Here is an 18,147-nt window from a genome sequence, read left to right as displayed (position 1 = left end):
TTGTTGGCTAGTTTCAAACTAATCCTGTACAGCTCGCTGTCAGAGATTGTAGCAGAAGCCATACCCTGGTTAACTTCCAACCCTAATGAGCTCTCTTCCTTGATATGCACAAAGCACAACTACAATGTGTAAGATCCATACTGAACTTTTGTATAGGTAGCGATCTGTGTGCAATTGTGCTGCAAACGCTTACAAATGCACAGTTCCTCTCTGAAAAGGATAGGACTACAATAGAGCTTTCTTAAGTTCAATTGGAACACCTAAGCCTTCTAGGATCTTAAGTAGCTCTTGAACGTGTAACACTAAATAGCTGATTGCTGTCAACTTTTCACTGTGGCGCCTTTTCATGTCACGCAGAAAGAGACATTATACAAACATGCTTTTCGCAAGCTGGAGCGACCGTTTTGGAAAGAATACCAAGTGACCTTTATAACTCCCCTCTGTGTCACACTCCTCCTTCCTCTATATTTGACTTAGCTTAAAGAAAATCACAAAGGTTCCCTCAACTTCAGGGAATTATATATTCTTCCTTGCTCGAGGTAATTACAGACCTCTATTGAAAAAACTCCATATGGACATATGGTTTCATTCTATATGGGTTACATGGGCAATATGGGCTATATGGGTGATACCGGCAATGGTCATATGAGTAATACGGTTCAAATGGGGTGCACATATTTTGAATCATATTTTGAAGCAATCGAACATCTACTGTGAGGCCGCCCACCCCTCGTGAAAGACACCTACCCAGGGGCATTTGAGCAATAAATTAATAAATAAAATGTCGCAGCCATGGCCATAAGATTCTAATTTACTTGGGAACTCATGCATACAGCCGTAAAATAAGTAGACTGCAAAAATAAATAATTAAAAAACGCGACCAGAACGTAGTTTCGAAACAGCCACCTTCAGATCATGAATTTTGATAGCCACGTCGATCACAGCCACGTCGTATGATAGCCACGTCGGTATGATAGCCACGTCGATCAATGAGCGAAAACACATTATTTTCTCATGTCTATGGCAAATGCGCGTTTCCGCACTTAGTATATTTTTACCAAGTGAACACAGCGCAGTCGTGATTAGCTACTTGCCTCACAAATGTGCTGAATGTATTTGCGGGCTATCACCAGATGTCACCGATGCCCTGCATCTTTATTAAGCAAAGGTTGTGGTAGAAACATCTCAGAACGTAATAGTTTCTCAGTGCTAGCTTTCATGTTGTCATCTCATAACGCACGTAATTCTTGCTATACACAGAGCTCTCTGGCTCATCAATTATTGGCATAGTTCATTACTTAGCTTCATGCGCGTAGTGAAAGGATCGGCGCTGAGAATACACTTCCGACTAAGCATTCACAGCCACGCGAATACACAAGAAACCATAGAATAAACCACCAGCTGGTACTCGCGCCATGGTGGCAGAATACATCATTGTTTACATATAGATATCCAGGTCAAGTAGATTTCCACCATAATAAGGCAATTGATCCAATAAGTATTTCAAGTTCAGTTTATCTAACCAGGGCTCATATGAGCATATGGGCACATACGCCCGTATGGCCTTACACCACCTCCCATATGAACTACACTCGCTCCCTTATGCTCCATAAGCAGCGATATTGGTTCACATATGGGACGCCCAGGCGCAGCCGCACGGCTACAGGGGAAAGCTATACAGCTTTCTCAGAAACTTCGCCGTTAAAGAAAAATTCGTCCTGGTCTGGGGCTTGAACCCGGGGCCACCGCTTCACCAGAGCAGTCGCTAGAGCAACTGAGTTTCCGGGACGGAAAGCTTATGGCAGGGCGAGAGCGAATTGATCAATAACTCGAAGTGGGAACAGTGTTGGTCAAATGTTTACGGGAATCCCCCAAGGTGGGGTAGATTTCTAATAAGGGAGAAATTACTCATTGACATCCACCCAAGCGCAGCGATACGGCTACAAAGGATGTGTCCCATATGAATTCATATGGGACACATGTGGCATTCATATGGGACACATACCTCTTGATATGTGTCCCAAATGAATTCATATGCGTCCGATATAAAATCTTATGGTTTTTTTTAACAGGGACACCGTCTATTTGACTGCCGTCTCCACCTATCAGCCGACTATACTGTGGTCAGTACCACGTGGCAGTACTAATAATCTGAGAATCCTACTGAAGCACACTTTTCATAGAGCAGGTCTACGCTTTTGTGCGGCTTCCATTACTGCACTCGCCAGTGTCACTGTTAATTCCAAGAATGTGCACCGCAATTCGACGCCCCAGCCCGCAGAGAGGCGCAGCCGTGGGTCTCACCGAGCGTCCTGCGTATGAGGTAGAGCTGATCGACGTCCGACTTTCCGGGCCACAGCGCCTCGCCGCGCATCAGCTCAGCCGCCACGCAGCCCACGGCCCACACGTCCACGGGGGGTCCGTATTGCGTGTCTCCCACCAACAGCTCAGGCGCCCGGTACCAGCGTGTCGCCACATAGTCCGTGTAGTTCTCGCCAGGACCTTCATGGAAGGCGCAGTTGGAAAGCGAAATTGTGAGTCGAGCGAATTCTGGAAGCAGGTTTACTCCTGTTCCAACATTAACTTTAACGTCGCACCAGATAAACATGCTCCGATCAAGCACCACCCCGCACTTAAGCATTCATGTATTAACTCCAGGTTTGTAGTAGTCAGAAAACCCTATATCTCCTGAGTGTCCCCAGGGGGTATCTGTGGAGCCTGAATGAACGTCAATGGGATTAAAGCAAAGATAACGTACTCAGATAGAGTGCTTTCTCGCGCTTCATATTTCGGATGATACAGAGCAGTGGCTCCTTTAACGTTGTATCCTTCACGGCCATTTTCCTTCACAGAATGAAAGATCATAACAATAGAAAAGTATTTTGTTTCTTGTCAACTGCTAAGACAGCGATTACATTCCTTCTGACGCTGACTGAACTAAACAATACTCGCCTCCATCTCCATTGAGCTCGCGACATCACATCTCCAAAGAAGCCACTCTCGGAAGCACTCGCTTCGCACCCGCACACCCCTTGTGGAACACGGCATCCTGGAATGCATTTTCACTGGAAAGTACTTGACCACAAGTAATGAACACCGTTCGCCACAGCGAAAGTTTTCTGTACAACTATAAACTGTTGCCGAATCTTTACAGAACTCGCAACGCTTTCTTTGTATTTCTTCACTTTTCCGCCTGCACTTTTTGTCTGAGTAGCGCCCCACCGAAAAGTGATGAGCCAGTCATGGCCAGCAATGACTTCTCTGGACCGGTCGCAATTCAAACTTTATCGGGCACCGGTCACTTAATGTAGCTGGGCTTGGTATTCACATTACGAGTCTCTTTATATGGTTGTTTTGTGCCTACGTTTTCATTCTCCTTTGCTCTCCCTGGTACTCAGAATTTTGGCAGTAGCTCCCACCTACTGCTGTGATGTCTGTGGTGAGCACCCCAGAGTACTGACGGAAATTCACAAGAGAAAACACAAGAGGGAAAAATACGCATCCTCTAAAAAAGAAAGCGCGCAAGGATGACGCTGAAGCATAACTGACTTCAATCGTTGGAGAAAACGCTCCAGCAGGCAGGACGCTTCCATGGATAACCGTGAACCATACATTACACAAAGCCCTCGATCACCAACCACAGGCACTGGCGTGTGAACCGTGTGAACCGTGATTCCCTTCCAAGAGCTGACATTATTTCCCTGTAATTGCCACTGTGCTCTAATTTATGCATCCGACGCATTGCTCCTTAACCTTACAAACTTCAAGCCGGCCTCAGGCGGCTGATCATAGCTTGAACTGGACATCTTGCTAGCAATGACAAGCGATGGGTTCGCTGTTCACTGTTGCAGTATACAAAAGTGTCATAATTCTCCATTTTAGTACGTCTCCACAGCATAGTGCGACGAAACCAACGGATTCGGCAAACAAGCTGCTCAGAAGAGAAGTCACCACACCCAGCTCTCGGACATTCAGCAGCCAGTAACGAACACTCTGTCTCAACCAGGATATTTTGCACTTGTTGTTTTGAGAAAACTAGTCTCCAGCCATTCTGCGTCAGTGTGATTATCATTGCCAACTCTTCCTCCTCGGCACTAGATCTGACTTATAATGTACTTCCTGAGTTCACAACAGCTATTTCAGATTGCCTTTGGCAATCAATGAGGCGTACCGAACATTCGAAACTCCCGCGCTGTTTTTAAGTGTTCAGCGCCACGCGGAACATGGTAGAAGTCATGTAAACTAGAGAGATTTGTCCATATATCCTTGGCTAGGTCTCAAAAATTGATTTATCCAGTCTGATCAAAAATTCCCAATCTTAGCGCGTCCGCAAATTTACGGCCAAATTCTATAGCGTGCACTCACAACCCCGAAAAAAAATTGCCGATTCACTGTGTTGTTTGCGACAGGTGTCCTGTTCAAAAACTTGCGTCCGGTTCTTGGTCCAGTGTAATTTATAAGAGGCAAAAGAAATTCTGTCGAAACTCTAAGAAAGAAAGAAAGTCAGTTTGCGGAATCGGCAATCGATCGTGCCCTTCCGACTAACAAAGAGACAGGAGAAGATGAATGCAGGACCGCATTAAAGTTAAAATGTTAGCGCTAACAAGGTTTTCATTAGGTTTGGGACAAATTGCTGAAACATTTTCACGAACTGCACCCGAAGTGTATAAAGCACCAGTATACATTTATCGATGCAGACAAGCATCTGGCCTCGCACAGAAGTGCTACGACTGCGTGAAGTTGCCGTGGTGGCTATAAACCAGAAACATGGTTTTTGATGTCAATGGCAACATAGAAAGGTAGAAGATGCGCCAAGTACGTTGCGGAAATCTTCACGAATAAATCTTAAGCACATGAAACTGTGGGTAGTGAAAACGACCATTAAATTCAATTCCCACTTACTTAGCGTCCTAGCAAATCCGAAGTCGCAGAGCTTCACCACACCGTCCTTGGTCAGCAAGATGTTCTCTGGCTTGACGTCCCGGTGGATGCACTGTTCACAGGGCGAATGCACGTATCACATGACACCCTTTTAAATGGATCACCGAACATGCTCACTTTGCTCCCAATAGAATTAAAAGGCTGAAAAAATCAAAACTTGCAGTACGTCTTTATCACAACAGTACTGTCTTCTCGCTCCGACAGGGTATAGGAAACTTTGGATCACGCAACTACTTTACAATATTCTTATTCGTTGCGAGCTGGAAACATTCGTAGCTGGATTTCACCACAGCATAGTTAACATTGAGATTCCGTATTCTCAAGGCAAGCCCAGCTGACCGCTTGCCAAGCACTGCTGGAAGTCTAGCAGGTGTTTTTCCTGCGCTATAGATGATGACTTCTCCGCACGCAAGTCCTTAACTGCTGTTTCAGTTGATCCAAACAACGAATGATGTCCTGCTTTTTCTCCTTTTTCTACTGTGCATCTAACCTTCTTTTCCCGTAGTCCTGTGCAGCCAACAGCAGCCGCCTTCTGGTTGCCTTATCCGCCATCGCTCTTCTCTCTGATTTAATAAGAGATTTGTATGCCCCAAAGCGACACAAGTGCGCCGTAGTGACGAGCTCCCGATTAATTTCGACCACGTGGCACTTTTTTGATGCCCACCGAAATGTGAATGCATAGGTGTCTTCGCATTACTCCTTCACTAACCGCGGCCACCACGACAAGGACATAATTCCTAACTTTCGGTGAAGCAGCTTAACTCCATAGCAACTCCGTTAACACACAGATTAACGTAGAGCTCTCAGCAGGTTATTGCTAAGGAGCCTAAACATTTAGCATCTTCTTCGGTATCACACCTGGATAAAGCACGTGCTTGCCTCTGGCATCCAAAGTTAATAAGGTATAGAACCTGCTATATGCGAAAAGAAAAAAGAAAGTTTCATGGTCATCTGCATTTCTCGTTTTTTCATAAACGAAATGCACGACTTGGTAACCATTCGATAATGTATTCCATAGGGTCCGATGAAAAAGGACCAGCAAAGAAGCTCAAGCGACCGCGTCGACCCACACACATCGGAAGCATTTGCTATGCTTTTAGTCCTGTCTGCACAGAATGCGGATAGCTCCAGATAAATGAGCGCAGCGTGGTGTACGGCTAGGTATAAAAACATAAAAAGTCCATAAATTTACGTACGTTGTGCAGGTGGCAGAAGTTGATCGCTTGAAGCGTTTGGAACACTATCCTCTTGGTGAGCGCATCTGGAACGCTGCAAGAAAGTTCAATTAGTATGCAGCGGTTGCAAATCGCACAAACGCAGCTTGAGGCAGCGTTGCCTTTTGCCATAAGCAACATTTCTGCGCATAAACTGAAGGCTGCCGTCTGGTGCTGCCCAGAGGCGGCCTAAGCAAGTGAGCTTCCTGGCAGCGAACTGAACAGAAACTGTAAATTTACTTCTGGTTACAATTATATGCTTTAGTTTTGTATGTTAAAGCCCTCCCTGCGCAATGCGTTAAAGAAATTCGCCGGTTTGTTTAGGCTTCGGGCGTGCTTTATATCGTTCAAAACCAAGGAAAAAAATTCACGACGATTACTATATTTCCTAACGCTGAATTCGACCATAACTCTTCCAGTGTTTTAATTTTGCGCGCGCTTCCTCGAAGCTAGAACTACGCCACGGGCTCACTCACAGCGCTATAAACAACATCCTTCCTATATCGGGAGCGCCAAGTCTGTTCGTCACTTCGCGTTAAAGCAGGCGCGCTTACACAATAGCGTCCGCAGTGCAAACGCTTTCTCACCCTGCCGCCGAGGCTGGTGTCGCCAATGGTCAGGCGTGGAGTCAGGTTTCGACAGGTTTCGAGTTTTATCTCACCGACCCGGCGCCGCAGCGCGATGGCGAAGTGGAGAGGGCATCATATAACACACTCAAGGTTACGGGCTTTTCACACAGGGCTCGTTCGTCCTAGTTTCTCCTAACTTCATGGTTTTTCAAAGGCGCATGCGGGCATGATTTCTTTCGCACCTCGCCGGCTTTCAGTGCGCAACTGCGAGTCTGGCGCCATCTAGGAGCGAGCAGTGGCACGCACGTGTTTGTGTTACGAGGGACATCGCTCACTTCATAAATGCCGTAAACGGGCGCTTAAAGCTATGCAGTAAGAAATGCACTTTGAGTCACTTTATTGCTAATTCTTGGAACTACATTGGTGTCAAGGACACTAGTGTTGTTTTTTTCTATTTGATTTAAGGCGCAAATTTTCTATTTTGAGTTACTTCCGCCAAGTTATGTAAGCAGCGAGCAGTAATTGTTATTAAATTATGTGGGGTTTAGTAATGAAAAAAAAGGCCAAGTAATCGCTTCTCGTAACAGAGGTGTTTATATCATTGCAAACAAGTCAAAACACTCGCCTAATTGACAAGAAGGGAGAGGCGGAGGTGATAGATGAGCTTTAATTAGTGGGCGCAACACACGAATAGTAGGGTACGGAAGCTCTCCCTGTACTTCTGAAAGCTTGACAAAATAGTAAAGAATGCATTTAAACCAAAATTCGGGAGACCTTAGTGACTACGTGAGCAACGCAGCGGTTTGCGATTTTCTATTCTTCACTGGATACTTAGTCTTCGAAGTAAATAAAGCAAAAAACAAAAAAAACACGAACTTTAAACTTGACAAGCAGCTTTTTATGTGAGCCTTTACTGCGTGACGCATAACACCGCGAAGCTCTCAGCACAAGTTTCCTTTGTTACTATGCAACCTTCACCCGGTCGGGCTGTCAGCTGTCTGCATACTCATACTTCGACAGTAAGCAACGAAATACCATTCCCTTTTCGCAGGGAAAGCAAAGCGAAATGCAAATTCTGCTAATTTTGCCATTTTCTGTAATATGGAACATTGCCTTTTCCAATGAGTGAATCCTGCCTGTGCCTGGCGCGGGTGTAAATAAAAAGCAAAGGAAAGAATGGAGTGGGGAATGCTCATTTTCTAGCGAAAAAAAAAACAATCAAAGAGAGCAAAGAGTACATTTCAGGCCAGAAATTCATGGCGCACACAGCGCGAAGCCCTATTGTCCGCAGCACATTACATTTCTTTTCCCAGCACACTCCACATACGACTAAATTCAAAGAGTAAGTTTTCCTCTTTCGCCTCCAGCGTTCACGACCGTCACCCCACTTTCTCATGCCGAAACCGATATTCAAGCGCTCCAACGTCAAGTAAAGATCACAACCTCTGTCATAGATACAAATCGCCTGGTTAGCACAAAGCGTACCACCGGCAGCTGACCCGATTCGTATGTCGTGGGTGGCTTCACGCTTCTAGCCAAGAAACGTCAGGAGTAGCGGTGCGGTAACATTCTTCACTAAGCGGTCATTCTTCACTTCTATCTGCCCGCCACTTGACCTGGAGCTTAGGTCCCGACGACGTAAAATGTTAAATATAAACAAGAAAAGCTCTAAATTGCGTTGAAGAAATTCATTGTTGATATTGGTCGTCCAAATCTGTTCCACAGTTCCTTTTATAGGACTAAAAGCGCCAAAAGCCACAAGTCAGAGGCAATTTAAGGGTGTTCGGGAATGTTTTTTACAGAGCAAACCCGACGTCCCATTGCACCACGAAAGTTCAACGTCCCCACTTTTGCACCATGAAACCTAAAAAATCTACTTTGCAAATATAACCGCCCTTCCCTCTACACATCATACATTCCTTCACCCCAAAAGATTTCGCATAAGTCTGCGCCAGCCTGGCATTGCTGCTGCAGTTCATCAAATCCCTCACAAGCATTCGCACAACCTGCTCCAAGAAAAATGCAGCAACCTTGAGAACACTAGGTAGCTGAAACCACAAACTCGATCCTCTTAAACTTGACCCATCTTTTCGAAGACGCTTACATCGACCAGCCGATGTTAACTCGATAAACATATTAAAGGTTTATGGAAATATTCAACCGGGTATGTGCACATTTAGACTTTTTTTTCATTTTTCCTTTAGTTCCTCCCCTCTGTCTTGATCACTTAGGCCGCATCCTGCAGCTTTCAGGCGTTTCGTTTCGGAGAAATATGAATTCCAAGGTTTGCATTTATAACATCTCCTTACCAGAAATGCACGGACAACCCTATCTTTGCTACGTCAGAAATATTACTCGCCCTGCGCTGGCAGGCTTCTTCGCAGGCATCTCAAGCAATGCGCGATCGCTGTCCTTGCTTAGGGAGGTTTTTTGTGCTTTCCATCGCTATGTCCTGCGTCTTCTCGGCAGTTTTGAAAATTAAAATTACTGAAAACAGACTGCTATTAATTCTCCTGCAAACGCTAGTGGAGATCTTAAACGTGCGCTTGAAATATTGCTGATGTAATGGGAACGACCGGCAGCCGTTCACGCGGTGGGACGAAGAGGAGAACGAAGTGCTGTGCTGGTTTCGGTGTGACTCCTGGGTGTGTGCCTGCCGTGACGCGTCTTTGGTCAACGGCCTCCGACCGAACGGTGGGAAGGTCCGCTTCATGGTTACGAAACCATAAGTTGGCAACGTCTGTGAGATAGAAGAGCACGTTGCTCGGCTTGATGGAATCGTCCCACCGATTGTAAGTGCTGACGCGCTCGTAGGACGCCAACCAGTCGTCGACGTCCTGGTCGTCCGTACCGCTAAATGGGGAAGGGTCGCGCTGTCGTTGGACCCCGAAACAGAGGACGGTGGCAGGGGTGGCCGGCGACGACTGCGTCGAAGTGTTTGGCATTGTTGGCGGTGCAAGTAGCGTTCCGCTCCTGAGTTCCAGATTGAGCACCGGGACGGGGATCGAAGCACCTCCACCAAGTGTACAGGTGCGTCTTCGAAGCACAGGTCGGAGGCCGTTGACCAAAGACGCGTCACGGCAGGCACACACCCAGGAGTCACACCGAAACCAGCACAGCACTTCGTTCTCCTCTTCGTCCCACCGCGTAAACGGCTGCCGGTCGTTCCCATTACACTGATCATGTTTGTGATATCAGTCCCACGCCATTAAAAGCACTGCCCTCAGCCACACCACTCTCTTTCAATTACTGCATGTCAGTTTTGTCTTACTTTAAGATGTCCTTTGCATTATTTTTAAGCGTCACTGCTTGAAACTAATCGAGGGACTCCTGCGATTTATAATACGACCATAAAATCAAAGTGTCCAATGTTCTGTGAAACTGCCAGTTATTTATAGCATCCTGAAACCTTCGATGGCGGCTATCTCTTCAGGATGTGCGGAAGACTGCAAAAAAGACATTGCTTTCAGGTACTGAAGCAGTCTCCACTCTAATAAAGATACAATCAGACAATCTTGCCCGCGTGATTTTTATTCAAAATGCTGTTTGCACGAGTCATTTTTCGGTTTGTGCGGCCCTGGTGTAGAAGGTGAGGTGTAGTGTGTTTCTTACTCTCTAAAGCTTCGGATCACCATGGCTGCTAAAGAAGCCCCACAGCACGCACCGGCGACTGCACCAGCCGCGCGCAAGGTGGTCTGCGCACTATCGACAAAGAAAGACGTCTTTAACAGCAAACACAAACGCTAAACAAATACCAACATAGGTGCCACTGGTCGACCGCAGAAGCCTTCGTGCATCCAGTTACATATAAACACTTTCAACCTTAACCAACAGTAAAATATGTTTTGGCATCTCCGATCGCTTACACACCCGAGATATCGCCCGTTCGTTCTAATGTCCCTATCTCGACATCCCCACTGCCTCGTACAGGAAGGGACTAGGAGTGTGTCTGTTAAGATGGCCACTGGTAATTTTTGAGTAATGGAAAAACAAAAGCTATTTTCGCGTACACCAGCGAACAATACGTGCCGCCGACAAAACACAAGAAGTGTTGCGAACGTACCCTTTGGGGTGCTTGTCCAGGAAGTCGAGTACCGTGTGCTCGCAGTACTCGAACACTAGGTGCAACTTCCGCTTCCGCCGAAACACCTCGATCAGGTTGACGAGGTTGGGGTGCTTCAGTTGCTGCAGTTCAAGGCCATGTCTCAGGACAAAAGAGGTCATGGCTTTCATATGGCACAACTGGTAACGCTGCCGCAGCATCAGTAAGTGGCGATTTTTTACATTGATTTCTGACACACAACAGCCATACAACGACAATACTACAGCACTAAGACCAGATAACAGGAGTACATTTAGCCCTACTAGTTGAAGAATAAGCACATGGCGACAGTCCGTACTAAGTGATGTCTCGGCTTTGTAGGCATTTATGTGAAGTCTAACAGCTGTAAAAGAAGCCTGTATTATTACTGACGTTTTCTAAGTGTTGCGAAGAAAAAACAGGTATTTTTGCAAAGAACGGTTCAAGATTTTGCATCGCGAAGTGTTACCTCTCGCCGACGTTTAAAGCATACGTCTTGTGCCCGCACTTAGCGGCGCATTTGTCGGATGTGAGCGTCTTCATTTGGGAGCAAATACGAGATTCTTACAGCTCTCTTACATCTGACTACGTGAAAACCACGAAATGTAAGTGTGCTGTTCCCACATCTTCACTGTACTGGAGGGTTTCAGCAGCGTTAATGAGCGCTTGAATGCGCAGTTTCGAAGTCGTTATTCAGCAACGCTTCGCCTCCATTTCTGGTCACAGCTACGGCTACCACTTTCAACGCAGTGTGCAAATTTTGAGAGAGTAGCTGACCAGTTCCTCAGAGCCACTGGAACCGGCCGCGGGCGTGCGTTGGGAAGCGATTTTGTGACCTCAGCACACAGAATCTAAAAGTGGATATCTGCAACTTGTTTTTAAGAGGTTTCTGAAGTGACGTACACCCCCCGTCAAAAGTATACAACCCAGGGGGCTTCCTTTTAGGGCCTGCAGCATGCCTCGTTATGCATCCTCAGCGACCGCGATCCATCGAAAGAGAAATGGTTGCGTGACCTCACCCGTCGAAAGTTCTGGGCTCCTGGAAACGGAAGGGAGCCCCGCTAAACAACTTAGAAGCGAACCCCTAGGGCTGTGTACTTTTGACGGGGGCTCAATATGCGAGCACATGCCCCAAATGTCCCCGGGGTTCTACGGACGAAGAAGCCTGCGTTTTTCAGCCACCAACATTCACACATTTTCATTTCTCCGCCCACTATGAACATGCCACAACACACGAAAGTGTCTAAAGCTGCCATTAGCGCACATCGGTGTCTAGGAGAGTGGCCTCAACCATATACTTTGTCAATATGACCGTAGCGCAGTTGGTGCCTCTCACCTTGAGCATGCGAATCTCGCGCAGGGCGATCTTCTTGATGAGCGGGTCGTCTTCGGTCTCTACGTACTTCTTGACGGCCACCAGCTGACCCGTGTCCCGAACTCGACACTTGAACACCACCCCGTACGAGCCCTCGCCGATCTTGGAGATCTTCTCGTACTTCTCCATCAGCGGCGTGTAGTAGTACCGGTTCCGCCTGCGACATCCAGTGAAAGAAGGCCGTTAGAATGTTAGTAATGCCAAGGTGAACTTCCAAGCGCGAAGTTTGTAACCTCCACAAGACAAATTTTTCAAAAGAGATGCTAGACGTTTTTTATTGGAAGGAGTAGTAAATCTTCTATCGCTCTATTTTTCTCCGCACGGTAAAAACTCTAAGCGCCCTGTGCATTACCTTGCTTCGAGTGCTGCATGAGGCATTTTTATTCAATTTAAGGCTTGTGTGCACGTCATTCGAAACCTCTTGCACATATAAACAGCAGGAAATTTCATCGCGCCGTCTCAAAAGCTTCTCATTATGACGCTGTTATTGCTTACAGAATGCTTGCTTCGCCAGCTGACATTAAATTAGGCGCTACACCTTTCGCTCCCTCAAAACTTTGCCAGAAACTGAATACTTGGAGAAAGCTCAAAAAAATTAGATTGGTAGCGCATAAAGACCACGGAGCTACCTGCTCGTTTTTCGTTGTTGTTTTTCTTTCCGCTTCTAGCATTATTCTAAGTACGTGGTCAACATATCGGAAAATGATACTCAAGAGTTTCTCACAAAATTCTGGTCAAAATTGCCCTCCCTTTCGTCTGACATCTCCTTAGTATTGGTGGGACTGTACTTAGTATTGGTGGGACTGTAACCATACGTCCACAAAGGAAAGCTTTACACAGTTAAAGCTATACAACACAGTTCTCACTTCGAGTTATTGATCAATTCGCCATCGCCCTACCATAAGCTTGCTGCCCCCGTTAGGCGGTGGTTCCGGGTTCGAACCCCGGACCAGGACGAATTTCTCTTTAACTACGAAGTTTCTGAGAAAGCTGTACAGCTTTCCTTAATAGCCGTATGGCTGCGCTCAGGTGGATGCAAATAAGTAATTACTGCCTTATTACAAATCTACTCCACCTTAGGGGACTCCCCCTAAACATTTCACCAGTCTTGGATTACATTTTAAAAGCAATCTTCTCTGCCACCATAATATCAGATTCACTGCAGACAATGCAATTGGTAAGCGACGCTATCTATAACGAACTCTCCGATACGCTTTCTCCAAGAAAAAGGCTTTGAAATACAGGTGTCTTATACTTTCGATCAGTCAGTATGCGAATACTGTTTGTGATTAGTTTTCTGGCGCTGACACGTAGGATGGATAAAAGACAAGGATGTAAGATTTACTTTTAACCAGTAAGGCATTACGTCTTTTTCTAACCTCGTTGGCAGAGCAGGGCTGCTACCCATTTAAAAAAAATATCTAGCTTGCGTTTCTTGTTCCAAATAATAAACGGTAATTCAAAAAGCAACGCATCCGAGCATATTGCGTTTTCATTTGGTTACCAGGCTAGAAATAGGAATACCTTAACTTCCACTTCATTGCAAGGACACGTTTAAACATTGATCCTTTCCGCGTACTGTTGTAGACTGGAATCAACTCGATGAATATGTTGTTTCTATCAATAACTGTGAACAATGTGTGTCTTAAACTGCAATGTGCTTTGCTAAGGTCCCTTGCTAAGGGACCTTAAAAGCTATTTTGGCATTTTAAGACTGTTTTTTTGGCGCTGTTGTAACCGTTTATTTCTTTTTTTCCGCTCTTGTATCACAATATTGTCACTTTTGTGACATGAATGTTCTCACTTGCTTCTTTCTTTATTGTTTTTGTCCTTTTTTCTTTAGTTGCGTGACGATGTACTCCCTCTCTGCCACAACTTATACTTGTGAAGTTGGCATTATTGTGAGCAACCGAATAAATAAAGGGCATTGGAGCAATTATTGTAACGTCTCTCAATATGCAAGCCTTTCGGGAGAACAGGCTTACTTCAGTGCCGACCTTTCTCATTTGTAAAAAGAAAACGGGACTCGGTGTATTTTTTGTTCTTTATAAAGACACAATGTGGCAGTTTCATCGCTTCCCCGCATCTAAATCGAGTATTTCTTGCCAACGACGGAAAACAAAACCATCCACCACGTTTAATAATTCTGTACTTCAGTCTGAGGAGTCTCACAAACGCAACCTCACCAAAACACGACGAAAAGTTTGTGGTCACCAAGTTTATCCATCATAAGAATCTGCAGTATTTATTTTCCTGTTCGGTCTTATTAACGGCCGCGAACACATTCCTCTCTCATTTGGAATATCGTTTCAATGCCAAAATTTCGTTCACGTTGTCTCGTTTGAATATTCCTTCTGATTATAATTACTTTGTACTCCTTCCAAATCCACTTGCCTAAGACATGCTTAGTCAACAGCTACAGAACGCAAAGTAAGGATGTAGATTTGCTATTCTCAAGACAAACTGTTGAACTGGTCATTCTTTGCCAGAAAATTAGGATTTCATTAAGACATGAAGCCAAAATATGTTTCGGAAGGTACTAAAAAAATTACTTCAGAGCAAAGTACTCTCCCTATGCAACGTGCACAGAAGCTTCAAGAAAACCACCTTTGTAATTCCCCTACAGGAAAGTGAGAACTTTCAAGAAATGCGGCAGCACAGACTCTTTACTGTTTCGCGCAAGTCTACTTGCTTGCCCTGCGTGTCTGGGGCGTTTGGGCCGATTTTTTTTTTTGTGTTTAAATCTGAAATACCACTACTGGTGTTTGAGCATGCAGTGAAGCACCCAGGAGTTTCGCGTCCACCTACGCGTGTTCCTTTTTTCTGCTCTGAAGAAAAAGATTTACCAACCTTCGTTACGCAAACCTAACGTTAGCAAAACTAGTAGTTACGCCAGAAAAAGAGCGGTGGACGTGACCCGAATCGCTTGCCTAGATTTCCGCTTGCGACTCAATCTGCGTACGGGCGAATTGATTGTCTCCAGGTTGCTACGAGAAACAGTACGGGCAGGATTTTCCCGGCATGCGCCAATGCGGAAAAAGTCTTGGCGCGGTACATGTGCACAGAACGCGTTCGCCGGCCGTGACGGGGCTGCAACTGCGTGCATGCCTTGTAGTCCACATTGAGAACTTGCAGGCTTTCATTTCATAACTTTGGATATTACATCAGTACAATCGCAAACAACTGTTTTATTTGTATAAACTACAACAAATTACTTCCCAACTACCAGTAATTTCAATTACCAACTATTTGTTTGTTACGGCATATGAATCTAACACAGTACGTTCCGCAACAGCAAAGGTTTTCGCAATCACGTTGTTCTTTGAAAACCGCATTCACGTAAAAACCAAATCCGCTTGCTCCGTCGACCTTGCTGCATTGAAAAGTTGATGGAAAGAGGCGAAAGAGCCCCACAGATGGAAAACATTAAGCATAAACGGAGAATACGGCAACGTTCTGCATTTGAACGGCGCCGTGCTGAAAGTTTTACCTGGAAAGTCTTGAAGCTATGCAGTGAAAATTATCTAGCATTTGCCGTATTTCATCCCGCCACACGCTGTCTTTCGCAAATAATCCCAGGCAACACCTCCCGTATGTCCAGTGTGCTCAGACTGCGGTACGAAGCCGCCGTGATTGTGGATTGACACTTACTTTTTTTTCTATTAAATAACAAAGTTAAAAATGCTGATTCACACGTTCCCTCCCTGAAGAAATGAAGGCACTCGTTTTAGCAATAGATATACGCATTCCCACTGTGGCTATGACAGCATTAGACTCACGAGTATTGTAAGAGATAATAGACGAAAATTCAATGTAATGAACCAAATTCTCCATAGTTATCTGCTAATTCTAACGTAATACACGCGCAAATAAGTCGCAAACTGCAGGATACTATACTGCTCTGACATGCGCTAGCATTCTCACACTTCTCCAATACACTCTAGCGCAGCAAAAGACGAGGACACAAGAGACGAGAGAAGAACACCACGAGCACTCGTGGTGTTAGTTCGTCTCTTTTGTCTTCGTCTTTTGCTGCGCTACAGTACATTGGAACTATACACCAACAAGCCCAAAAAGCCACGCTACGTTCTCACACATTGACGAGAACCCGCACAGAAGCCCCGAGTCCCGTACTTAGGCTACTCTTTCATGCTCATCCGAACCCCCAAAAATTATATATTGATAACGTTGCCTCCGTCGAACAGTGCCTATATGGTAGTACGCTGGCACATGCAAGAAACCACCTCGAAAATTTATCTTTTCTACAAAGAACGAATAGTACTTTTAATTGAACTTGTGCCTAAATCGGGGATGTAATCGAAATGTATGTAGTGGACAGTGTGCAAAGGATGCTTGGCGAAAGTGAACAAAGAAGGTCCCACAGTGCTCCTAAGGTAGTAGCAACGGTCAAAGCTAGATCGTCTAGATGCAATTCTCAAGAGGTAAGGCTTGGCTTATGCATCTGCCTCAGGGGGTGGTGGGTCTGCTTTAGTCCTCCACCCAGCCCCCCTCCTCCCTCCGTGTTTCCTACTCTCGAAAACCACATTGAGTATATCCCTCCGTCGTTTTCTGGCGTTTATATGTTCCTCCCAATACTAATTCAGCACGTAAAAAAAGTATGTTGGGTGCGTATTGGTAGACACCAAATCATATTTACCCCCACAAAAAATAAGATTCATTCCCTTTTGTTTGAAGGCAGTTTATTTTTCATCAGCGTCATTCGCACACATTACATTACGGGCGGACCAGTTTCGCGCAAATGATTGCGAGGCTGTTGGACCCGGCGAAGACGTGGCTAGCACGATGAGCACGCTATTGAACTCCCGAGCTCAGGTCACGGTAGCTCCGCCTTCACCTCTATTGACCAAGCCCTGCCTTTGCCTCCATGCTTCAATCGCTGACTGTTCGTGGAACTTTGTGTATACACGAAGGCCTGATGGGCGGCCTGACCTGGCCTCAGCTCTAATCTGGCGGGCCTGGTTGCTTATATTTATTTCTGAGGTCGTGACCCATCGTGACTAGCATACCTAAGCAAGGCTGCTGGTCTCTACCGGTCGGGAGGCCTAAGCCGTTTGTGGCCGTTTCCATGGCCGCATCCCGATCACAGTACTGTCTGTAACAGGTTTGCAAACGAATTATGTATCATAAATCTGTTAACGTTACCAACAACCTCCAGGTAAAGTTAGAAACTTAGCGCACCGTAGACTGGACAACAAAACTGACTAGCCTACATTGTACTGCGTAAGTGGCAAAACTAAGCAAGAAAGCGTACATCTGGTCTGTTCTTTTTTGTTGCTTTTTTGTGACTGCTTGCTAACGGTGGCGCTGAATTCCGTTTACTTATGACCTGTATTGCCCTCCTGCTTGGTCTTCAATGACTGCAGTATGTTTTAAATAAAAAAATAAATAAAAATAGCGGTCCATTTCGTCATCATCATGAGCCCACACTATGTCCACTATGGGACAAAGGCCCCTTTCATATCCCACCAAACAGCACCAAACTGTGCAGGCTGCGGGCACATTATCCCCCCTAAACTCATTAATTATGATGAAAAAAATTGCGGAAAAGAAACACGACGGACGTAAAGAAAAAGGCGCAGACAAGCGCTACGACGTAGCGCTTGTCTGCGTCGTTTCCTTTCCGTCCCTCGTGTTCCTTTTGCGCTATTTTTTTCATCATGAGCGTTATGCATCTTACCCAACTTTCCGCTTTACTGATTAACTAATCTCCTCCGCATACCTACTTTTCTGCCGTTCCCTGTTACACTTGCCCACTCCTGGAATCCAGCCCGCTACCAGTAAAGACTATAGGTTATCTTCCCTTTGCAGTACACGTATTGCACATACCCGCTACTCGCTTGCGAGTGGGACACCATTCACTCGCGCTTTTTGTCCGAGCCGCTAGGCTCTCTTCCTGACGCTTAACGCTTCACCGATCATTTTCTTTTCCATAGCCCGCGGCGCTCT

The 18,147-nt window shown here is 45.6% G+C and overlaps 1 protein-coding gene across 3 annotated transcripts in view; it reads right to left on the bottom strand.

Moving 5' to 3' along the window:
• Positions 1–18,147, bottom strand: part of LOC149333834 (cyclin-dependent kinase-like 4) — a 142,792-nt gene that overhangs the window by 11,704 nt on the left and 112,941 nt on the right. For all 3 annotated transcript variants that reach the window (XM_089556120.1, XM_089556119.1, XM_089556121.1), the window contains exons 2-6: positions 12,142–12,337; positions 10,788–10,909; positions 6,138–6,210; positions 4,903–4,993; positions 2,305–2,502 (exon numbers count right to left, since the gene is read on the bottom strand). In XM_089556120.1, coding sequence (XP_089412246.1) covers positions 2,305–2,502; positions 4,903–4,993; positions 6,138–6,210; positions 10,788–10,909; positions 12,142–12,337 — 680 coding nt within the window. The remainder of the gene's footprint in view (positions 1–2,304; positions 2,503–4,902; positions 4,994–6,137; positions 6,211–10,787; positions 10,910–12,141; positions 12,338–18,147) is intronic.

Source organism: Amblyomma mixtum, chromosome 8 (assembly GCF_055824585.1).
Source record: "Amblyomma mixtum isolate Tamu chromosome 8, ASM5582458v1, whole genome shotgun sequence".
In the NCBI taxonomy this organism is placed as follows: Eukaryota; Metazoa; Arthropoda; class Arachnida; order Ixodida; family Ixodidae; genus Amblyomma; species Amblyomma mixtum.
The sequence above is the reverse complement of the archived record's forward strand: the minus strand, read 5'-3'. Positions and strand labels throughout refer to the sequence as shown.